Source organism: Cynara cardunculus (assembly GCF_001531365.2).
Source record: "Cynara cardunculus var. scolymus isolate 2C chromosome LG 8, CcrdV1, whole genome shotgun sequence".
In the NCBI taxonomy this organism is placed as follows: domain Eukaryota; kingdom Viridiplantae; phylum Streptophyta; class Magnoliopsida; order Asterales; family Asteraceae; genus Cynara; species Cynara cardunculus.
The window spans coordinates 19,188,707-19,213,841 of record NC_037535.1 but is presented as its reverse complement, the minus strand read 5'-3'; the positions used below and the strand labels follow the sequence as shown (position 1 = coordinate 19,213,841).

Below are 25,135 nucleotides of genomic sequence, written 5' to 3'. Positions count from 1 at the left end.
CAAAAAAAAGACCCTACCTTCAGGTGTGATGTACAAGGTCGGTCTGGCTTGGTTTGGTTTGTTTATATATAAAGACATGTGCATATGTTCTTCACTTTTACCTAACATGTGTTTTGGATGTGCATCCAGATCCTGCTACTGCTACAGCAAATCAGGCAAATAGGGAGGAAGTAGATGCTCGATCAGTTTTCGTTGGAAATGTAAGGCTCTATCTGCATTTGATATATTGTATATGCATAGGACCTGGGTTTCCTTTAACATGCTTTTGCACTGGAATCTGTTTTTTATCCTGTGTGTTGTTATTTCGTTGGCGTTGTTTGATGATGCATCCTTTGCTTCTCATCTGCGACCTACTTAAAACTTCCGTGGTTGAAGTTTCTGAAAACCACCGTGAAACTTCTACTTGTGAAGAAAAGAAACAATTTAAGACAAGTAGAAAGGATCTAAAAAATTGCTTACTGAAATTCAAATGAACTTGTAAGCTTTATTGCTAAGAATAGTTAATCATTCCAGAGTTTAAAGTGACTCTTTCTGTATGAAATGACAGGGATATTGATGTATGGTAGACACACAACTCTACTCTTGTTTTATTTTAAGGTGCTTTTGTAAACTAACAATGGATGTAACTAATATTAAGTTTGGTCTTTTTTGTATTTTCAATAATTAGTTTTGACTTGCTGGATGGAAATCTTTAGTTTCAAGGTTAAAGTTAATCCACTTGAGACTTATTTGGTACTTGATTACACTCGGTAACTATTCCGAGCAAAGTGCACTTTCCCTTCTGTAACTATACAATCAATGTAAAAAATTGTGTACATTTTAACACTAAGATATCCAAGGTATTAGGAGCTACACTTAGATTATGTTAGAACTTAGAATTAAGGTTTAGTCAGGCTCCATTTAGTATGTGCTATTACTGAGGGTTTTCTTGTGTAAATATAACTCTAATCCGAACCTCAAACAATCACAATGTATGAGAACTTTTGATGTCTTAGGTGGAGGAACAACTCCTTGCTCTTCTTTTAGGAGATGACGAGAGTCTTGCTGGAACCCTCAGGCTTGGTGTTGAGGGAGCCGGCCAGTCTGCGAAAGCACATCGAGATGGAATTGAGAAATTGAGCAAGAACTGCTCTGTTGAATGATTTGTGAATTTTGAAATCAATGTGCAGTCAAGAGTAATGCCTCGAATTTGTTGCATAGGTGCAGCATTGGGTCGGGTGAAAAATAATCAAGGTGCTCTTGAAGATCCATACAAGTTTTGGCCTATGTTCATCCCTTGAATATTTTTCTTGGAGTATATAATATTTATATAGGTAAATTAAACTCACACACAGTTCTCACCTTTGGTGAGACTTGAATCCCTAACCTCCAGGAAGTTGTGTTTACCGGATGCCAATGGCCCTTTGATCATCCCTTGAATATTTATAGACAAGGTTAACAAGGGCAACGCCAAGATATGATGTGGTGAGACTTGAAGCATACAATCTCCTGTTTACCACATAAGCTAGGATGACAAGGGAAACATAGAGAAGGGTGGACTTCCTCTGAAGGAAAATTTCCATCTTTCCCTGAAATAAGCAAGCTTACACGCACATATACAGGTTGGACGGAGATCCCTTTATTCCATCCAAAATTCAAGATGGTGGGCTTGCAGAATAAATTCTAGACCCAAGTGCATTAATGGCTGGATGGATGCTACTGCTAGGAGTGAGAACAAATAGGAGGCATGTTGAAAGAAAAAGGGAAGATGATTTTCTCACAAAAATAGAATTTGTTAATAGAGATGCTGTATCTTTTGGACACTTGTGAGCATTTTTGCTGGACCTCTGTTGGGAATAGAGAATGTCCAAGTTCAGCCACATACGGACAAGCACCAGCAATTAACCTGCACCATGCCCTTGGAGCAACATGTAACGTTACTTGTTCTTGATTGAAGGTTGGCCTGTCAATGGATCATGATCCGACTTATGGTCCACAGCTAATCTAAACAAATGGATCATCACCCTCAGATCGACCCCCTTATTTAACCTTTTTCCCATAAGATGAAAAATACAAAATTTAGCACACAACTTCGAACCATACAGTTGAAGATGCATCCTCACTTGTATAATGTAGGTCTTTAGATTATAGTATCAAATATATTTTATATGACGTATTATTAGTAATAGAAAGTGTACCATGTAAAGAGAAGTACATCTCAGTTAATATGGTACAAGCTTTTAAAGTGTAGTATCCAAACGTATATTGTATAAGCTATTTTTATGACTCACCTAAACATAATCTCTACTTGTATGGTATTATCTTTAAAAAATTGTACCATAGAAGTGGAGACTGTATTAACTAGAATTACATGACGGTGGTAGGGGGCTTTCTACAATGTCAAAGTAATCTGCAGGAGATTACAATCATTTAGAGGATACATGAAAAGTTGTGGCTGGATCCAAACAAGATGGATCATAGATCGATTCTGGCATTCATCCACTTGGATGGGTCAATCCATTGGATCATTTATTAGATCAGTGGACACTTTTTTGATTTGTGGTTCATACAAAAGGATCAGACAGATAAGATATAGAACTAGACCTGAGCCATGACAGACAGACCTACCAAAAATACGATCATCAAGCATAAAGATAGTCTGCAGCCAACTTGTGTGGCAAAACCATTAATTTTGTCAATCTTTATGCCTGTTTGGACAGGTAAGACATGATTGCTGGTTCCCTTCATTAACTGTTTATTATGTTATATTTTTAATCTGGTTGAGAGGTATTTGATCTAACGATACTGTAATGGTTAAATTAGATATATTTTGATGCCCTTATCTTAGAGCTGATAAATGACGCTGACTTCATTTTCTATGACGACAGGGTTGTGCTTCAAGTGCTCTGATTAACTAGGGTCTTTCTGGGGGATCATTCTGATAAATATCTAAAGCCCATTTATAGAAAAGAAAAAAGAAAGAAAATGGAAGTGAAAAGTTAACTTGGATTGATAGAAAGAAGAAGATAAGTAAAAGAGAGCTGTTGCTTAAAGATTGTAGTGTCATTCTGAAAGAAATGAGAAGTTCCCAATTGGGAAAAAGTGGAACACAATGACGAGAAGAAAAAAAAAAGAGTAGGCATCATTAGAGCTGCTTAGGGGAAATGTTAAAAAAAACAAAGAGCGAAAAAATAGGCCAGAAAGAGAAAAATCCTTATAGGAATATAGGCATTTCTATATTATGGCGACAAGCTGAATTGAAGCCATCGAAGTGATGCCCGTATTGAGTTGGAGCAACTTGCTGTGAAAAAGTGCATCAAGGGTAACTCTGTTCCCTTTTCACTTCTCTACTAAGATGATAAATTACCAAGTTATTACTTGCGAAACATTGAAGCTATAACATATATATACATGCTTATTGCCTCCAATGAAAAAAAAATTAAAAAATGCATCTGATTAATGTGTTCATTCCTTCCGAAAAAAGTATTGTTTTTATTCCAATATCCATGAAGGAACTACATCTTCCATTGTATGCTTATTTAAAGTTGGCATTCATTTCATTGTATGCTTATTTAAAGTTATCAGATCATTGTGGTTTTTGTTTCATTGCAACTGGCTAATGGACGGGCATTATTTGTGAACAGGTGGACTATTCTTGTACTCCTGAGGAAGTTCAGCAACACTTTCAGGCTTGTGGGACTGTGAATAGAGTCACTATTCGGAGCAACAAGTTTGGGCAACCAAAGGGATATGCCTATGTGGAGTTTGTTGAACCAGAAGCCGTTCAGGAGGCCATTCTTCTTAATGAATCTGAGCTTCATGGCCGCCAATTGAAGGTGAAATGTCCATTGCCTTGTTCTATATTTTGCATTTTGGCAAGACTAAATTTAACCTTCGAAAGCCAGGCCCTGCCATGTGAACCTCTTAGGGGGCAATTTGCTGGGATTAGTCCAGCAATAGCCTGGGAACGCTTCCTAAAAAAGTGCTAACATTTTAGTTTACTAATTTTCCATTTTTATTTAGGGTATGTTCGGCAAACTAGCTGATAAGGTAGTTGTTGGTATGTTTGGTAAAAACTAGTTGATAAGCTAGATGTCAATATAAACTTCCTCCGTTAACGTTATTGCCAGGTATCAGCAAAGCGGACCAACATTCCTGGTATGAAGGTGTTTCGTGCTCGGCGTCCAAACCCGTATATGGGCTATCGGTCCAGGATTCCGTACATGGCTGCCCCCTTCTTTGCTCCCTATGGATATGGGTACAATTCATTCTAATGGCATAACACTTGGTTCTTTTTATAGCCAAGTAAAGTGTAAAACCTACCAAAGGGTCATTGACTCAGCGGTATCCACTTTACCAGTATATCCCAGTCTCCCTTGAGATCAAGGGTTCAAACATGGCTAAACGTGAGGTTACATAAAATATTAAAAAGAAAAGATCGTAAAAGGCGTAATGCTAATTTTATGAAATGCAGGAAAGTTCCGAGGTTCCGAATGGCAATGCGGTACAGCCCCTATTATTGAGAGTCCATTGGGTAAATTTCTAAGGTATGAAGTTACTTTTAGGGGGTGTTGAGTTGATTTATTTAGTGAAACATATTATGAATGTGAGCCCTAGTTTGTCTGAATGTTTCTAAATGCATGCATGCTTCTTCAAGTTCAGGTATGTTTTGAGCTTCTTTATCCTATCCTCCATGTCTTGGCTTCTATTTTATGGTTTATGGTTTATGGAAGGCATGATACTAAAATAAATGACTGTATCCACAAGGGTGGTGCATGATTGGTTTGAGCTTGACTCCAAAGGTTAAAAATACCAGGAGGTCCCAGGTTCAAATCCAAGGAGGAATAAAAATCCCCTTTTGGCTATGGAGGTTCAAATGCGGTGACTCCGGGCTATCTGCAAAGCAGTTGGTCGTCCTGAGATTAGTCGGCTCGCATAGCGGGTTGGATATCCAGGTTAATCAAAAAAATAAAAATAAATAAATAAATGACTGCATAAAAACATTTATCGGTCACATACTTATACTCGATTGTTGACATGTCACTGTTTTTGTTGTCAAAATTTGGAATTATATTTAGAATCCATTCTAATCCTGTGTTTGGTTTAAAGAAACCGGATTTATTAGGATAGTTGGTATTTATGGGATTTGTTTGTAATAATGTTTTAAAATATGTTAACAAACGTTTTGTTTTGTAATAATAAAATGGTAATTTAATTTGTTTTTATAAACTATTTATAAAAAATAGAATTCAATTTGATTCAAAATCCTACAAATTAAACGCATCAAAGATTCAACATCCTTCCAATTCTAAATTCTTTTATGAAATCCAAATCTTTCGAAAGTATTTCGTGTAACGAAATGGGTTATGAACTTCGTTAAAAAGTGGTTTTGATTCAAGATTTTCTGAAAAAGCGGGATTTTGGTTCGAAACATGAACCGAATACATTTCTATTTTTAAAATTGAAACTAAAATGTTTTAGATTCGTGTTTTGTAAACTAAAATAAATCTTAAAGAGTAAATTACGATTTTCATTGTCATGGTTTGTTTAGAACTGTGACTTTCGTTCTTGTACTTGTAAAATTTGTACTTTTTGTCCCTATAGTTTTATAATTCAATTAAGGATGAGGGATGAAATTAACAGTAAATTATAAACCATAAAGATGAAAAGCAATAAATGGTAAACCATGGGGACACATAAAGCAACAACTTGTAAACCACTAAGGGATAGTTTACCAAACGCTTACTCGGGTAAGCGTTTACTAGATAACATTATCTCACCGAATGAATATGGTAAAGACCAACAATCTTACCCGGTAAGAGCGAGACAATGACCAAAAGTCTAACCCGGTAAATGAGGGTGACGACTCTTACCACAGTAAGCGCTTAGTGGATAAATTGTTTTATGCGATGTCGTTTTGGTGGACTAAAATCTTACCCGGCAAGTAAATAATAGTGTTAATTTTTTCCGGTAAGCACTTACCAGGTAAGTGTTTGATAAACGATCCCTAAGACAGAAACTGTAATTTAGAAAATATAAGGAGGAAGTTAGCAATTTTTTGCAAATCACATGAATGAATGAAAAACGTGGTTTACTCTATATCTAAATTTGCGTCCGGCTAACAACCAAATTTAGGATCAAACGGTTTGGATGTTTTCTTCAATATTGTTTTAATGACATACATAAAACAACGTTATTTTAAGCTTTTACAAAGTACATTATATTATGTCCAATAGGTCGTGAGAAGGCAAATCATAAGACCTCAAATCTCTACATCTTGGATGGTCACAAAGTTACTGGCAATGCAGCGGTTGTTTCAAAGATACGAAACGAATTGATCGCGTTTATGGCACCTTTGGCTCGGTCAAATGAGCTTTTATGGCATATCTGAATCGAGTCGAAGAGGGCTACTTGGAGTTGATAAAGTTGTTGAGCTAGAGTTTTGTAGAGAATGTCTTTATGACAAACATATTCCATTAATTTTTTAACATTAAGAATAACGTTACGAACGATATCGTTTTATGTACCGTCCATTAACTATGTTTGTTGTGTATGTCTATATATATATATATATATATATATATATATATATATATTCCATTGAAACGCACCAAACATTATTTCAAAAGAACTTTATATATAGAGGGACCATGCCTAACGTACGAAATTGCCGGTGCTGCTAATGCCACGACGGAGTCGTCCCTTACGGAGCCGCTCTGCAATAATGAAGGCGAGTTCGAGAGACTGAGAAGCATTGAGCCGGGGGTCACAATGGGTGTGGTAGCGTGAGCTCAGATCGTTGTAAGTGATGGTCCGAGCACCCCCAACACACTCGGTCACGTTCTGCCCCGTCATTTCTAGATGAACACCACCCGGGAAGCTTCCTTCTTGATCATGCACGTCAAAGAACGCCGTCACCTCCGCCTACGCAACAAACCACCACGGTTTCAATTCAAGTGAAAATCTTTACGGTGCGTTTGGTAAGCAGAGGGTACTGAACGAACTAACAAAAGAACGAACGATCGAGCATACCCTGATAGCATCAAAAGAACGGGTTTTGAGCCCCGCCGGAGCTTTGATGGTGTTACCGTGCATTGGGTCACTAACCCAGGTGACGATTTGACCAGCACCACGAACCGCCCTGATCAGATGAGGAAGCTTCACTCGGGTATTATCAGCTCCCATTCTTGAAATCACGGTGATTCTTCCAGGCTTGTTACGAGGATTCAAGATTTCAATGAGCTTTACAAGTTGGTTCGGGTCCATTTTATCACTAACCTGCATCACGAAAAGCCCCTGATTACGACCAACCGACAGCAAATACAAAAGAAATGTGTGTTCCCTACTACAACTAATAGAGTACCAACCACAAGGGTGGTGTCTGATTGGTTTGAATTCGACTCCAAATGTCAAAAGTACCAGAGAGGTCCAGTTTATGATCGAACTCAAAGCATGAAAAGATGCAATCTTTAACAAATACATACCTTGATGCCAAGAGGGTTCGCAACTCCTCGTAAAAATTCAACATGAGCACCATCAAGTTGGCGTGTGCGTTCACCGACCCAAACCATGTGAGCCGAACAATCATAGTAAAGTCCCGAAGTAGAGTCTTCCCTTGTAAGTGCTTGCTCATAAGGCAAAAGCAAGCACTCATGGGACGTCCAAAATGGAGTCGTCGTCATGATCGGATGATCAATTGTGAGTCCGGCCGCAGCCATGAACCCCATCGCTTCATCAACTCGGTGAGCCAGTTCCCGATACCTATCAAATTACACAAATTTCATTACCGAGCCACGGTGGTATGATGGTGGTGGGAACGAGAACGATACCTATCTCCTTGTTCACTATGCTCGGTGAAATCTAGATTCCAGTGGTTAACTCTTTGCATAGCGGCATAGCCTCCGGTAGCAAAAGCCCGTAAGATGTTGAGGGTGGAGACAGATTGAGTGTAAGCCTGAATCATTCTATTCGGATCGGGAATTCTTGATTTCTGGTCAAATGCATCACCGTTTATATTGTCACCTCGGTAACTCGGTAACTTAACCCCGTCCTTCTCCTCGAAGGAGTCCGATCTTGGTTTGGCGAACTGGCCGGCCATTCTCCCGACCTAATTACGCAACCATCATTTTCAGTGATATCTTCCATGGATTATAGAAAGAAAGAAAGTATGCACCTTGATGACGGGCATTTGACCACCGAACATGAGGACGACACCCATCTGTAAGAGAAGCCGGAAAGTGTCTCTGATGTTATCGGTTTTGAATTCTTTAAAACTCTCTGCACAATCGCCTCCTTGAAGCAAGAAAGCATCGCCACGACTGGCCTCGCCTAACCGTTCCTCCAGTTTCCGAGCCTCGCCGGCGAACACAATCGGAGGGTAAGATTCTAGGGTTTTCAGGACGGATTCGAGCTGATCTTTGTCGGGGTAATCTGGGATTTGAAGGGCCGGTTTCGATTTCCAGCTATCTGGGTTCCATTTTGCGGGGAGTTTTTCGGTGGCGCGGACGGCGGAGATTGGTTTCGGTTTGGGAGTTCTTGATGGGGTTGGTTTAAGGAGTATGTGGTGGTGGTGGTGGTGGGGTTGTGGTTTGAGGAGGGAGGTGGAGGAGAAAGAGGAGGATCCGATGCCGATGGTTGTCATGGCGGCGATTGTTGATAGACAGACGGAAAACGGAGTGTGTTATTGTTCTGGTGGCAGATGGTAACATCCGGCGGATGAAGTGTAGCCCCCACCACCCGCCACGTGTTCGGAAGTTAATCATTGACAGGTGTCAATAAACCAGCCACCAATTCCTTATTTCCTTTCTTTTAAAGTTTGAAAAAATCAAATTGATTAATGAAAATTATAAAGTTGGAATTTAGAAATATTTTGGGATCGGTTTTTTTAGGTTTTTTTTACTTATTTTAGTCTGACATCAATGATAAGTTAAATATTAGTGTTTGGATGAAGAAAAATAAAATTACTTATGTCAGTGTTAAATCGGTAATAAGTAATTTTTGATAAGTTAATCTTTCCTGACTTATAAAAAACTGTTTATTATCAATTTATCATTTTAACTCTGTTTATTAATTATTAGTCTTATTGATATAATTTTTTGTCAAAAATATTATTATAAATAATAAAAAAATAAATTTTTACGTGTTAAAAAATCAAATAAATTAATAAGCAATCTCAAACACTCTCATATATAAACAAAATTTGTTAAACACTAAAAAAATAAATTACCAATTTATTATTTTTTGATATCGTTATAAACTAATCTAAACTTTTTTTACAAAACTTCGGTTTAATACTACATTAGTTAATAAATACTTTTTAAAAGAAAAACATAAACCCCCCTGAATTAGGGGTGGAGGTTGTCTGTTTGGGTTTTGCTTCCACTACGTAAGCAGTTATGTAATGATTATCGTCTGCTTTGCTTCTTCCCGTCTGTAAATAGCAATGAAGAAATCGAAATTGAAACTGAAATTGGAGAAATGGGATGGAAAGGGATTCTGGGTTTTGAGTATGGAATCGTGCAGGCACCTTTAGGACCCGATATTTCCGGTCCCGAGCTTGTCGCCGCCGTTGCTAATGCCGGTGCCATTGGTATCCTTCGAGCTCCTGATTGGGTCACTCTCTCTCTCTCTCTCTATATATATATATATATATATATATATATATATATACACACACATATATTCTACATCAGATGCATGTACCAATGATCGATCAGATCTATAAAACAGAATTCGCTATCTGCAGAAAATTTATCCATCTATCTCCAGTGCTTTTTCAGTTCATAGATTTTAACTCGACCATATCAAAACTCCATAACAGGAATCCCCACATTACCTGAGGGAGCTCATAAGGAAGACAAGGACTTTGACCGACAAACCATTCGGAGTCGGCATCGTTTTGGCATTCCCTCACGAACAAAACTTGAAGTGTGTCCTTGAAGAGAAAGTTGCTATCTTGCAGCTTTACTGGGGAGAAGTCACCAAAGATATAGTCTCCGAAGCCCATCGAGCCGGGGTCAAGGTTGTTCCCCAGGTTAGCCCTCTTCCCTGAATACTATTTCTTTGAAGTATATAACGGCAAATACTCACACACACTCCACACCGTTGGTGAGGTTTGAACCCTGACCTCCTGTAACCTGGATACTGCTAAGCCAGTGACCCTTTGGTTTCTTGAATACTAGACATTCATAGACGTAAATTTTCACACTTTTGTCCACAAGTTAACTGTAAAACATCAATAATATTTGTAGTTTGGAAGTAATATAATCCTCTTTGTAGATCGGAAGCTTTGAAGAAGCACAACTAGCTGCGGATGCTGGTGTGGATGCTATAATTGTTCAGGGACACGAAGCAGGAGGACATGTTATCGGTCAGGTATCAGGTTTTTGAATCATTCCTTCTGATTAGTAATCTGATCTAATGTCAAATATGTATATACCGAACTTATGGCACGCATAAAACTGCACAAAACGCTTTAATGAACTTCGTTTTGATTACAAGAATCGTTCTTGGGCTTGTGGAATGATTTTCAGGAAGCATTGATAGCGCTGGTACCACGAATAGTTGATCTTGTTGCCTCGAGGGGCATACCAGTAATCGCTGCTGGTGGAATAGTCGATGAGCGAGGCTATGTTGCTGCATTGGCACTTGGAGCTAAAGGCGTCTGCTTAGGCACCAGGTACGTTGATTTTGAGGTTTATGGTTTTAACATTTTTCACAAGTCCGTGGTTTTCATGGAAACAACTGTTATACTCCTTGGTTAGAGGACATTCTGGGCTCGTTTGGTTTGGTTTGGTTTGGTTTGGTTTGGTTTGGTTTTGGGGTTTGAAGTAAAGTTGGATTGCTTTCATTTAGGTTTCTTGCTACGGAGGAGAGCAATGCTCACCCGATGTACAAAAGGAAGGTGGTTGAAATGAACAAAACAGAGTATACGAATGTATTTGGCCGTGCCAGGTGGCCAGGAGCGCCTCACCGTGTCCTCAAAACACCTTTCTTCATGAAATGGAGAAATCTACCAAGTAATGAGAATGAGGCTAATCAACCGGTTATTGGCCATTCAACAATACATGGAACCGTAAGCATCTCTTTCTCGTTATTTCATGTTCTTTCACCCGTCTACCTCACTTTAGTTCTCTGGTCCCGTCCTATTCTGTCTTCATACCAAATGCATGTGTTCAAGATATATTAAGAGAAATGGTCCGAGTCTAATTGATGTGGGATTCCAACAATATTTTTGATGAACCGTATAATACAAACTTCATAAGATGAAGCACGAAAAAATTTGACATGATTGACTCGACTTGTCTGGTCTTGTTTGATATATAGGAGAAAGATATTCGCGTATTTGCTGGTACGGTGCCGAACAAGACAACAACAGGGGATATCGAAAGCATGGTGATGTATGCAGGCGAAGGCGTAGGACTTATCAACGATATCTTACCAGCTGCTCAAGTAGTAAAGAGATTTGTCGAAGGTGCTCAAATTTTGATCCAACAAAACTTCACTTCTTGAGATCGAATCTTAAACTTGTGTTAAGAGTGGTTTTTCAAGTCTGTCTTGATAATTTGGAAAATGATATGATTGTTGTATTATGATCCCGTCATGCTCGATATGGTTTCATTGGATTCTCAAGGAACCACTTTTTTTATGTAACCGTGGGTTTCTGTTCCAGCTTACGTACACCGACTAATCCTCTGGCGACCATGAATGGCCTAGCATCATTGCACGTGAACCTCCATGGCCACAAAGGCTTTGACGGGGTTTGGATTCAAATTCAAGAAATATGAGACTTCCACTACATCCCATTAGCCTTAACGAATATGCTACAATCCAAGCGGTTGCAAGAAACCTCTTCTGATTTGTGGAAAAAAGGGTTCCTAATTGGTAACCCCCGAGTCGGCATCAAAGGGTCTTTGGTCCAACGTTACTACCCGGGTTACCGTTAGACCCAGGTTCCCAAGAGGTCTAGGGTTCAAACCAGCGATTAGAAGAAACCTCCTAGTAGGTATACATGACATACATAATGGATGTCAATCAACATACATAATGGATGTCAATCAACAAAGGGTAATTAATGTGCGCACCAATTTACACTTTTATAAGCAAAATCCAAGATCCAAAATCCAAAATCCTGCCAAAGATATTTAGCAATAAATTATATGAATCCCTCTCTACTTCACACCAGCAGCCAGTATTATATAAACCATGTATAGATTTGCCTTACATGATCTACACCCCAAAAACCGCACTAATTTGCGGTCCCTTCAACAAATCCATGACGAACTTGGTGATTCAACTGTGGGTAAAACCTTGCAACTGAAATTTGTGAAAGAAACCGTAAAATTTTCGGTTCCCGTTTACCCTATTATATACTGCTGCTGTTGGGAACTTTTCCCTTCTTGAGGTTTGAAAGCTCTTCGATTAGCTTCCTCTCGTCTCCGCTCAACCGTTTCGGTATCTCGACCTGCACTCTCACCAACTGATCACCCCTCATGTTGTTCTTGTTCAAGACCGGCACCCCCTTCTTTGCCATCACCAGCGTCGTCCCCGGCTGGGTCCCGGACGGGATTTTCAGATCCACCATCCCATCGACCGTCGGCACCTTCATTGTCGTCCCCAATATAGCGTCGATATACGTGATTTTGCAAGTGTAGAGAATGTTTGTGTCATCCCGTTTCAGAACGGGATCTGAAAGAACGTCGATCATCACAAATAGGTCTCCGGGGGGTCCACCTTTCCTTCCAGCGTTGCCCTCGGACCGGACCCGCAAACGGCTGCCTGCGTCCACTCCGGCCGGAACTTTGAGGCTGATCCGCTTGGATTTTCTTACTCGTCCATCTCCGCTGCATGTATTACAAGGAGTGGAGATTTCACCACTTCCGTTACAAGAAGAGCAGGTCATGACTTGCTGAAACACGCCCAATGGGGTTCTAGCCGACGAGATGACTTGACCTTGACCACCACATGTGGTGCATTTGGATGCATTCGTCCCGGGTTTGGCACCGGACCCGTTGCAAGTTCCACAGCTCTCGAGCCGGGTTACTTCAATCTCCTTTTCAACACCAAATATGGCTTCTTTGAAGTTTAGAACCAGATTGTAACCCTGGTCTTCCCCTTGTGTAGCCCTGTTACGTTGACTTCTTCCTCCCATGCCACCCATCCCGCCCATCCCACCCAAGCCATCAAACAATGATTCAAAGAGATCAAATGGGTTGCTAAAATCCTGTAAACCAATTTGAATGTGCAAATGCAACAAATTTTAGATCTGAAAAGGATATACAATTAACTATTCTTTAGGTAGAAGGACTCACCCCTGTGCCAACGCCAGCACCTTTAAGCCCAGCCTCCCCATACCTGTCATATATGGATCGCTTCTCATCATCTGATAAAACCTGCATAACAACTTTACCATCAAAATAAACCAAACCAAACCAAACCAACCCATAATCTCCCACACGGAGGTCGGGTCTGGGGGTTATATAGCTAAATGGCCTCCTGACAAGTGTTTTTTTCAATCCACGACCTTCTGACAGGTTTCTAGTCATTCTTGCATATGGAAGTGGCATTCTTTTGTTAAGCATCGACATTCTCAAACCTGTCAGAACATCATTTAACCAAAGGACCCGCTCTGGAGGTAGGATGTACGCATACCTTGCCTCTACCCCAAGGGGTAGAGAGGTTGTTTCTGTGAAGACCCTCGGCTTTCAAAACGAAAATTAAAAGGAAAGAGGTGCAAAAAGTAGCAGGTGAGTGTGTGCAAACAAGCAACAAATACATTGAACAAATAAGGTAGCATGGACACATGAGGAGAACAAAAGATAAAACAAACAAGGAATCACAAAACCATACCGACAACTTTTAGGACAAGAGAAAAAACTAAGCATGACATACAGTAGAATCTAAACAAAACTTATTGGTAGCTCTTGACAATTCATTAAAATATGAGTTAGAGCCGACCTCATAAGCATTGCTAATGTCCTTGAATTTTTGTTCAGCTCCTGGTTCTCTGGAAAGATACAAAAAAGATGAGTTCAAACAAGCATATAGATGTCGATGATAAAAAATTGCTAAAAAAGTTGCACAAACAAGTGGATGCAAAATCAAAAAATCAAAAGGGAACAGGTGAGAAAAGTTCTTAGATTCAACTGCTGAAAATATGATCAACACATGTGTTAAATATACCACGACATTCGTTATAAATCAAAAGTTGGAGGCGGCATGTATCCTGAGATGATGTATTTTAATTTTCACACAACAAACTTCATCTAGTAGATAAATGAAAGTACTTCAGGTGCCAAGAGAAACTAGTAAATTACAAGATGACGCAGATGTTCAGTATTGAGCAGTAATCATGAGAAAACATAGTTCTACGAGCATTTTGAAGACTGAGAATCCAACAACGGATAAACAATGACCGTTGACTTTAGTTAATCTCAGAGAATTCCCCACAAAGAAAAAGAAACAGTAATAGTTGTCTGTGTCTCTTGCCAAGCATTACCAAACAAATCATAGCCATCATTAACATAGGTAGTGGATATAGCAGTTAAACTGAACCAAATTATTGGAGATCTTGTAAAGCTGGAAATGGCAGTTGAACTTACTTGTTCACATCAGGATGGTAACTCCTTGCAAGCTTCCTATATGCTGAAAATGGATTTACAGAGTTAGACTTTTCCACCAAAAGCACGCCATTTTCTTAGGACAAACAGTTAGTTATGATCACAGAAAACATGATACAAAAATGTAGTTAGAAAATTCAGAATCACCTTTCCTAGAAACTGATACAGAACAGCCACAAGAAGTTGTTGCAAGCAAGTATATTGGAATACAGAAAACATGTTTGACAAGATAGCATACACCAAGCCAAGTGTTGCAGTAAAACCTCTAAAAACAGTTGGGTTGAACAGTTGGATCTTTTTTGGCAATCATCCCATACATAAAGAAGATATATGCATCAAATACAGAAGATATAACATATTGCATGTTAGGACAACATATATGTCTTCAAGGATCATGGCCTTGCCCAGATAATCACAGGCACAAAGCTGTGAGGCTCTGTACCCAGGGAGCATTATATCCTCTAAACTATAAACAGATTTCCTTGACGACCATAAGACCTCATGTAGGGTAAACGAACAACTGTCAAATAGTACATTCGAAAAGAGAGAGACTAAAATGAATCTGCATCTACCATGTTCAACTGATAGTCTCCCAAGATATTAGAATTTAAGGTTATAATTTGAGTTTAAGTCCAAGCACAAACAATAGCACAAACCCCACCAGGTATATCATGCCTTGAAGGGAGATAATAATAAAATTGCCAATAACATGGAATATTGCATTACAAAGGCTCCACCAACACAATTAGAACTATCAGCAAGATGAATTTAGAGACCTGTATCAAAGAATAACCCTAGACCTTCAACCACTGTATCTTATGAGCCAACAAAAAGGACTTAAAGCAGATTTCAAGACCAGGTGTATTGAGAAATCCAAATGTGGCTCCGTTTTATATTAAAACTTCATTGAAAAAAGATTATAAACTCAACAGTTTGCAACTTTCCCCTAGGAAAATCATGATGTCTTTGCTGCCAATAAACAAAGGAAGTAAGGATAAAATTCCAAACCTGTGATATAATTTTATCAAAGAAATTTGGGATGTGAGCATCCAGTGAGCAACAGTCAGTGCGTCCAAGAGTGAAACAAAGAAGAAAGGCAGTGCAGGGATAATGACATTTGCACTAAAGTAAAAAATGTGAAACAGTGAAAGTGCTTATCATAAAGCATGTATCAACAGTAATGATGAACAAGTAACTTTATCACGGGCTACGAATAAAGAGTAGCTTAAAGAAACTCCAATCAATCTACCATGGGTTTAGAAATGTACTAACCACTTTTTATTTCTGCTTTGCTAGAATTCTTTGACACGCCAAGTACTGAATAAAAATCCTGTGTACAAGATAGAGGCACTAAAATGATCAACATATGAATAACAAAGGGCAACATATAAATTGAATGACATTTCATTCAAGAAGATGATCTAACAGCAAACTTACACTTTCAGCTCTAACAACGAGGCGGCCACCTCTTCTGTGATGAGATTTGCCAAATGACCCCATATCACACAGTGCATGCAGAGAACCTTGTGAACAGAAGGCAGAACATGGTGATGCCAATTCTCTTGTATTGATCGGAACACTGAAAAATTAAACAGACATTAGATTTAGATATAAGAAGATGCGTCACTGTATACAAAATAGATAATCCAACATGCAGTGTAAAAGCCGAAAGAAATTGAAAAAACTTAGCCACGAGAATCTGCAGTTTACAAGGTCATTTGCAAGAAAATGATGAAAATTTGAACTCTTTCATGATCAGTTGACACCTGATAAGCATATAAGCTGAACTGCATTACCCAGGATAGAGCTTCTTCCACCATATAAACAAACGTAATCACTTGACTTATAGGAATTTAGTCCTCCAAATGGGAAGAAATTAGAATGTATCTCTCTACTAGTACAAAACCTTTAAGTAAGAAGCTGTTAGAAATCAAACCAAGCTTTAGCCGAACAGATTGAAGCCACAATTAAGTATTTCAACAACAACCCTACAACAGTAAAAAGAACAAAAATTGACACAGCAATAGTTTGTGCGGGTTATGACTCTCCCAGAGAGGTTCTTTTTAGCTTCATAAAATTGTTTTGGTTAGAGATACTCGGTCAATTTCAGTTAAACCATTTTTGTTTCCAAAAAAACAATGATGTTCCATAACCTATGACATTCATACTTAAGTCAGTCTCTCATACMATATGATACGTGGTGTAGAAAGCAACAATGGTCAATGTGCAGCATACAAGTTTTTTATTATGTTGGACACTGGGACATCTCACTTTAATACAAGAATCATTACTATATAGGTGCATGGAGCAAAAGGTGGTGTTCAGCTGTGGAAGCGATAAAGACAATCATATATCACTCTATGGTGAATGAGCAGATAAGTTGCTATAATGAATAAGTGGCTTTAGAAACAACAATATCATCAGAACTGTCTAGAATGAATATTAATCGCTAAAGAATTCTTCACAAAACAATTCCATGTTACAATACAATTACGTAAGTATAACTCCAACCAAAATAATCAGACCCGTGCATCTCCTGAAATCCAGCAATGTAAAACAATACCTATGCATCTTGCATGTCATGACATCATGCWCTGAAGCATACAATAATTATTCACATATTTCTACTTGGAGCCTAAGAGAACAGGTGATTTACTTCATGAACTAGAACGTTGTAGTTTCTATGTCTAGGCTCATAGTCCAGGCATAATGCAGTTGGCTCTTAAGATAGCTTCTTCTTAAGGTATAGCTTTTCTACCTATTTAAACATAAAGAAATCATGTACTTAAATTTAAACATATAGAAATCCTGTACTCATTTTAACTGCCCAGCTAAATGAGAGGACAACCTCATAATTTAGCTTTGTTTTAAAGTGCATCTAAGTTCTAACAAGTAGATTTGAATTTCCATGTCCCAAGCCATCTAGCAAAATTTCAATTGGTAAAAAGTGTGACATGCTTGTGTCAAGTAAACACTTAGGCACTTCACTATAGAAGCATAGAACTATATAAAAATTTAGATGTTTTAGTAATGCTCCTATATTTCTCGCTGCATATAATCAATAACATCACATTAAGCAAGAGAAAATGTTGTGGTTCGTATTGTATGAGATCATAGGCGTGCAACCAATGTTTCTCTTTCCATACCACATCACCATAGATCAAAAGCTCTCAGTATATGCAATATGAGCGCCATAGTCAAGGTGAAGTTTTAGTTCTCACCTATTTGAAAACTATCATATCATCTTATAAATAACAATATAACAATAATGCCCAATTGCCCATTGCTCAGTCCTTGCCGAGAGGTCAAGATCGGGCCTAGTCAGGTTTTTACACAATAAATAAATACACCTGGAATATATGCAGTTACTTAACTTTCGGGCAAACAAATAGTACTGTGAGAGTTATGGATAAAGACCTTGATGGTACAAGTGACTAGGCCAGTTCAAACCAACGTTATGCAACTCTAAGTGAGTCAATCCTATAGGCTCGTGCATTTCACATATCTCGCCATCTGAACACAAAAGTAGAACCTAGCATACAAGTGTAAAAGCATTCCATAGTCTAAAGAGGAGTCGACAGAAAAATTCAGAAGCCTTATACGGTTTAGGAGTTCCATGTGGGTTATCATGGTTGATTTGAGTGATCAAATTGTTCTAACTCGGCACTCGAGTGAAGTGCCAGATCTTTTGTATCAGAGTTCTGGTGAGATACAGGCAAGTCAAAGAAAGAAGTAAATAATTAACAATATTGTTCAAAAATAGGCTTTTTCCCCAACTTCCACAATGAGACCTTCAGTTGCGAAAAATGTTGCCAGAATGAAGAAATGTGGGTTCAGTAGCAAAGAGTCATGGTAAGGTGTTGATCAAAAATATCTTTGTTAACAAGAATTAATGTGTATGAGAGGGAGAGAACATATAAACATTCAACACTAGGAGATGGAAGAGTGAAGACAAATAATTTAAAAATATATTAGAAAAGAGGAAAACTATCACTTTGTTTCTGCTGGAAAGTAAGATATGGGGGATGCAATCGGTGAAAAAAAACACATGGAGAACGTCAAGGGCACAAGCAAAAAAATAGGGTTCAGAGGTCCATTTGTTCTTCTTGTCCCTCTCTCTCTCTGATTTTAACTGGAGTAAAACAGCAATAATCCAACTCCCATGGCCACCATAAGAATTTTTCAACAACACATAAGATCTATCCTAAAATGATTGTTATTTGTCAAATGGCATTTGAATGCATAGATGATCACAGCTTTATCACTACCACTGTACCACATGAACATCATATCAAGTAAGATACATCTATGCCTTGCAAATTATTTCCATGACCATGAAATGACAATCAATTCAGTAGTTACAATATTCCTGCTTAAGTGCTATTTCTTGTATGCTAAATTCAAGACATATTGATACGCCCTCTCATTACATATAAATATAAACATAATGCATGTCATAACCATACTAAAGCATTTCATATCAATGCATCATGATGAACCAGCAAAGCATGTTACTAATATTGTCCTACTCTGACACATGTGAACCAAATGAAACCTCTAACCAGGAATGGACAGTTTAACTAACCCATTTAACCAAGTGAATGTAACTGCCCATATCATTAAAAAAATCCTTGCAACAAAATGCCCACCCCAAATCCGAATGATACATGATCTTCCAAGTATTTCTAATAGTGGGGAAGTCGGGAAGATTTGATGTGCTAAGAAATTTTCCAAATATATTCATGCGTAGACACCAATGAGTATCGTATTTAAAATCTCTACTAAATTGGCTGCCTACCAGCCTATGATGAACCTAGATCCACCCACATGCTATTCAAAGTTTGCTAGCTTACAAATCCAAAGCAATATAAAAGGTAAAAACGTGAATAATTTGTTTAGCCTTGTTTTTTTTATTAACCTGGATATCCAACCCGCTATGCGAGCCGACTAATCCCAGGACGACCACCCGCTTTGTGGGTAGCCCGGAGTCACCACATTTGAACCTCTGTGGCCACAAAGGGATTTTTGTTCCTCCTTGGGTTCGAACGTGGGACCTCCACGCGCTTTTGACCTTTGGAGCCCAAGCTCAAACCAATGGGTTATCACCCTTGTGGTTTTGTTTAGCCTTGTTGAGGCACATGTGGAGATACCTAGAGTACGTGAACCATTGTTAAAAAAACAACCCCAGCTAAACATGATTGAAGGGAAGGAAAACATGATTCCATGTAATATTACAGCAACAACTGCAGTAATTCAGCAACAAAACATAGGATGGCCGATGTAAAAGGATTCATTTGTCAACACATACAATAACTTCGAATGGCGATAACATTACTCACAGAGGCAAATGCATAAACGACTTGCTTGTTAAAGAAGCTCTGGACACTAATTGAGGTTGAACTCCCCATCGAGCCACCCATGTACTCCCACCAGGCACGATTGCCATTAGATATACCCTCTGCAAACAAACAAACAGAATTATAGTTTTCACAAGTGTCTATAAATAGTTCTGAGCTTGTAAACGAGCAGAAACTTAGCTACCATCACGGGATTAGGTTAAACTGCCCACTATGCTCTACGAATAAGAATTCATGTGTATCTTCTACTATTACCTTTCAAAAAGAAACTGACTCGTCTTGTTAACAAACGGACGAGCATATACCTACTATATACATTTAATTGAGAAAAACGATGTTCCTCAAGAGGTCACGAATTCCGGATGATAATCAGTATAGTGTGAAGCGATTTGCTCAGAAAATCCACATTCTAAACAACTCCTCTCAACAAAACCCTACGTCAACGAAGCCAGGGTACTTCATCCACTAACGACTAATTTCATACACAAAAATGATACGAAAACGAATACGAAAACAGTGGTGACGAATTAGAGTAAACAGGCACGTTCGATTAATGTAAATTGATTGAAATTCAATTATAAAACCTGAAAGTGAAGCTACGGAGCACTCTGGAGCGTCGAATTGGAGTTTCCTTTCAAGCTACGCACGGCGGAGTTGCGGTGGTCAGGGGCGGAGTTGCGGTGGGAGAATGCGTGGGGTTCAGTTGGTGGTAGAGAGATGAGGCTTCGAGAGAGAGGGAGGTGGTAGAGAGATGAGGCTTCGAGAGAGGGGGAAAAGGGGGTTCCGAGAAGGGCATGCTATGAGTTTAAGTGGTGCTGTTGCCAGATAAGAGTTTGTGTTCCTGTGCTTTTTCCGCACCTGACTCCCATGGACATCAACAATTCTCAACCATCGATTTTACTTTTGCATCCAATCATCCAAAAATATATTTCTTTATTTTCGCTTTTAGGTTTAGGGTTTACCTTATTTTAGAATTACTAGAATGGTATTTTCATAATGCAACGAGATATATTTTTTTTTTAATATTTAATTTTAATTTTTTATTTATTGATATAATATGGTTTATGTGGTTTTGAGAAAGATAATATTTTTATTTTGACTAAAAATAAATTTATAAAAAATATATCGATATTAATATTAAATTAACTATTTAAAAATTATTATTTTCATTTATTTTTATTATAATTTAATTTAGATCAAATAGTGAAGTAATTTATTTTTGGCTTTTTAACAATAATTTTTTTATAAAGATAATGATTCTATTAGAACTCGATAATTATCCTAATTATATTTTAGATTTTTTATATTTTAAAATGAGAAGATTATCCTCTATTTGATTATGTTTATCCGCAGTTAGTTATACAAATTCAAACATGAAGCTTTAATAAGTTGTACTTATGCATAATTTATTTGTAATCTTGAATTTTAAGTAATATGCATCAATATACAGTACTTTATGCATAAAAAAATAGTTTTTAAGAGTTTTTGTCAAATGTTTTATAATATAGTATAGATACACTTTTTTCGAAATAAAATTAGATTTTTAAGAACAATTATATAGGGGTAGTTTGTTTACCTTTTAATAGTTCCATTAAGAGGCGGCATTTGAATCATTAAGAGGTGAATCTTGTTTGTCAAAAAAAAAGTATGTCTCTTAATGATTTTAAAACCCTCTAAATGATTTTGTATCTTAAGCCTCCCTTAACCATTAAGTGTCCTGATTTCATTGTAAATAATTATCAAACAATTATATTTTATTTTGCACTATATCATGAAAGCCTGTTAATCATTCTGACCACTTAATCATTCTGCATCAAACCATTCAACAACTGTCAAACAACCTCTTAGTATAAAAACATGTATGTGTTGTTAAATGTATTTTTATCTACTAATACTTTTACGTTCTCATTACATTATTTGACCTGATTCTGACATAAAATAAGTACATATAGCATTACCCATAAAAAATAATTCGATAAATTTGAGAGGTGGACTTGACATCACATAAAGTTTATAAATATATCAGATATAAATATAAATAATGATAATTAATTTACAAACAATCGAAAAGAATTTATAATCTGACTCATCTTCTGAGACATGTTTTCAAAATACTCGATATAATCCATTTTGTTTGATTACAGTGTCTTTCTGCTACGTGTATGCCTTTAATGACACTATGTCACTGGATACAGGTACGTAGACAGCCATATGATCAAACTGCAACAAGCCAATCCAGTTGTAATTTGATTTAATTAGATTCAAAATTTTGATATCTAGATTGTATGAATCTGGTTGTTGGATGATAATCTCAAATCCAGTGCAACATAATAAATTCAATTTTATGGTAATTATATCATATCTATTATGTTGCACTGGATTTGGGATTATCATCCAACAATCTGATCCAATTGTAATTTGATCAAATTGAATCCAAAAATTTGATATTTAAATTGTATGAATCTGATTGTTGGATGATGATCCCAAATCCAGTGCAACATAATAAAGCCGATATAATTTCCATGACCGGCGAGACATATGTGGTTCATCATATGGCTCCAATTTGCATCATCTTTGTATTGCCAATGTTTATTATGCATGCACTTAGAGGTCGTTTACCATACACTTACCCGGTCAACACTTACCGGTAAAATTCAACACTGTCATTTACTTACCAGGTAAGGTTTTAGTTAACAAAAACGGCTTTATATACAACAATTTACCCGGTAAAAGTTAGCCGATTATACGCACGTCAGTTGTAACCTATTATAGGAGAAATCAAAAAGAACAACAGATAACTCGAACGTATGACTGCCTTAGAAGAATAAAGCAAAATATATATAGAATAAAAAGGTGGAATCGTAACTACCCATGTTCTAAAAGAAGTTCACTGATAGAAATAAACCAATTAAGATCATCTAAATTTAAATTGCAACAACACCTAAAGTATCTTAGCTTCTCCGGTTCTAGCTTACGTTTGAGTTCCTTAACTGCTCCTCCAACTGGTTTCATTCATTGAATTTTCACCGAGCTCGTTGCGTGAGTCTAAACAGCACGATTAGACCTAAAAACATTGACCTTCACTATTTTAAGCACGTTGACATTGATAGCAATAAAACACACTTCAAAACATCATGCATAACATAACTTCGGTTGATTACTCACAGTTTTGTTGTGACGTACACAACAAACCCACATGGTTACTCTTGTTATTTTAAATTTATCAATTAGGCGAGTCCACCTGTTGCCAGTACGACCTTAAATTTACGTACATGTCTAGTCTACTTGCTTGCTCTTACGGTCACAGTCTGGCAGACCTGCGTACATGATATTACGACAATATCATGTGGGCCATCACAAATCCTACGACCCCTACTTCCAACTCTACGGGTCGGATACACCCACACAAATAACTACTATATAACAAAACATGTTCACGCATTTTAAATATACAATCATATAAAAATAGCAAACGAAATTCACATAAAGTCCGAAGTAATAGAATCTCGCTCGTAAGACTAACTACCTCATACGAACACTTGAATAACCGAATACACGTACATGCGTTACAACATTCTGGGGTTAAAAGATGCCTTCATAAGCCTGACATTTAAGCTCCCTACGCGTCATAAATGTCAAACCGACATCTTAGATATCGAATCACACGGTCCACAACTCCACAATATATTTGGAAATTTCCTTAAGATTGTCTTTTGCAAAAATGACCAGAATCTCAATTTTTAAACCTGAAAAGGGTATTTTGGTAATTTAGTAGCAAAAATTAATTAATTCTGCAGTAGAATACTAATCTACTCATTTCTGAAATACTGTAGTATTTCAAAAGTTTCAAGAATTTATTTTGAAATATTTATGTATACAGTCTTTTTTATTTTACTTTTAAACTTTAGCATCACATCTTATAAATAAGAAGCGAAACAAGACTTTATATTCGTCTTTTAATTCTAACGTGAACATAATAGAACTGAATTCAACTAGTTTTCTGCCTGATGTTTCATACAGTTATGAAACGATCAAATAAATTCTCCATATAGTGTTTTGTAAGCTCGATATGACAATATAAAAAATTAAAAGGATGAGATTACGCTTAAATTACTTTTTAAGGCTTTTTTTAAACATTTAATAGTGATTAGAAGTGTATTCGCATAATGTAGCGAGATGCATCTTCATTTTAGTATTTTGTTTTATTTTCTATCTTTGTTAATATAATACGGTTTATGTCGTTTTAAGAAAAAAATATTGTTTTTTACTTTTGAATAAAAATAAATTTGAAGATATCATGAAATTTTGAAAAAATATATTGATATTAATATAAAATTAACTATTTAAAAGTTCTTTTTTATACAATTTCTTTAATTCAACTTTTTATTATAATTTAATTTAGGTCAAATAACAAAGTAATTTATTTTTGACTTAACAATATAATTTTTATAAAGATAATGATTATGTTAGAACTCAATGATTGTCTTAATTATATTTTAGGTTTTTTTTATTTAAAATGAGATGTTTATCTTGTATTTGATTATGTTTATTTGCAGTTAGTTATACGAATTCAAAAATAGAGCTTTAATAAGTTATATCTACGCACAATTTACTTGTAATCTTAAATTTTAAGTAATATGCATTGATAAACAGTACTTCATACATAAAGAATAATTTTTAAGAGTTTTTGTCAAATGCTTTATAATATAATATAGATAAATAACATAAATCAATTAAATATTTTGATAATATTTTTTATAATATTCATACATTACTTTTATACTATATTTATATCATAATTAAAATCATACATAATGTGTATATTATATTTACAAAAATTCATGTGTCTACGTATACGTAATATTAATTTTTTTTAAATAATGTAATGTATATTATATTACAAGATATAATATATGTTTATAAATAAACTAGAAGGATACTCGTACAATGCAATGAGATACATCTTGATTTTAATATTTCATTTTATTTTTTATCTCAGTCGATGTTATAATATGATCTTATGTGATTTTAAAAAAACGATTATATTTTTATTTTTGAATGAAATATTAATTTGAAGATATCATAAAATTTTGATAAAAATATATCGATATTAGTATCAAATTAACTATTTAAAATTCATATTTTTTGTGTAATTTTTTAATTCAATTTCTTTATTATAAT

General features: G+C 36.6%; 4 protein-coding genes across 4 annotated transcripts in view; 2 read left to right on the top strand and 2 right to left on the bottom strand.

Annotated features, from left to right (window-relative positions):
* The window catches only part of LOC112516405 (polyadenylate-binding protein 2-like), a 10,224-nt gene extending 5,558 nt beyond the window's left edge, over window positions 1-4,666 (top strand). The window contains exons 3-6 of the mRNA XM_025123423.1: window positions 130-200; window positions 3,624-3,815; window positions 4,110-4,237; window positions 4,454-4,666. Of these exons, the coding sequence (XP_024979191.1) occupies window positions 130-200; window positions 3,624-3,815; window positions 4,110-4,237; window positions 4,454-4,502 (440 nt within the window). The 3' untranslated portion in view covers window positions 4,503-4,666. The remainder of the gene's footprint in view (window positions 1-129; window positions 201-3,623; window positions 3,816-4,109; window positions 4,238-4,453) is intronic.
* Window positions 4,667-6,572: 1,906 nt separating this feature from the next.
* LOC112516271 (phospho-2-dehydro-3-deoxyheptonate aldolase 2, chloroplastic-like) lies at window positions 6,573-8,620 on the bottom strand. The gene is made up of 5 exons (XM_025123288.1): window positions 8,153-8,620; window positions 7,809-8,086; window positions 7,464-7,740; window positions 7,012-7,257; window positions 6,573-6,903 (listed from the first exon to the last, which is right to left on the bottom strand). Exons 1-5 carry the CDS (start codon window positions 8,618-8,620, stop codon window positions 6,634-6,636), a joined length of 1,539 nt encoding a protein of 512 aa, XP_024979056.1. The 3' UTR covers window positions 6,573-6,633.
* An 809-nt stretch (window positions 8,621-9,429) lies between these two features.
* LOC112516835 (probable nitronate monooxygenase) lies at window positions 9,430-11,648 on the top strand. Its single transcript, XM_025124069.1, has 6 exons — window positions 9,430-9,591; window positions 9,800-10,012; window positions 10,258-10,353; window positions 10,512-10,657; window positions 10,834-11,053; window positions 11,305-11,648. The coding sequence occupies exons 1-6, from the start codon at window positions 9,457-9,459 to the stop codon at window positions 11,488-11,490; spliced, it is 996 nt and encodes a 331-aa protein (XP_024979837.1). The 5' UTR covers window positions 9,430-9,456; the 3' UTR covers window positions 11,491-11,648.
* Window positions 11,649-12,021: 373 nt separating this feature from the next.
* LOC112517115 (chaperone protein dnaJ A7A, chloroplastic-like) lies at window positions 12,022-20,696 on the bottom strand. Its single transcript, XM_025124443.1, has 8 exons — window positions 20,539-20,696; window positions 19,937-20,055; window positions 16,035-16,176; window positions 15,870-15,927; window positions 14,580-14,622; window positions 13,936-13,984; window positions 13,290-13,370; window positions 12,022-13,201 (listed from the first exon to the last, which is right to left on the bottom strand). Exons 2-8 carry the CDS (start codon window positions 20,041-20,043, stop codon window positions 12,344-12,346), a joined length of 1,338 nt encoding a protein of 445 aa, XP_024980211.1. The 5' UTR covers window positions 20,044-20,055; window positions 20,539-20,696; the 3' UTR covers window positions 12,022-12,343.
* Window positions 20,697-25,135: the final 4,439 nt, after the last annotated feature.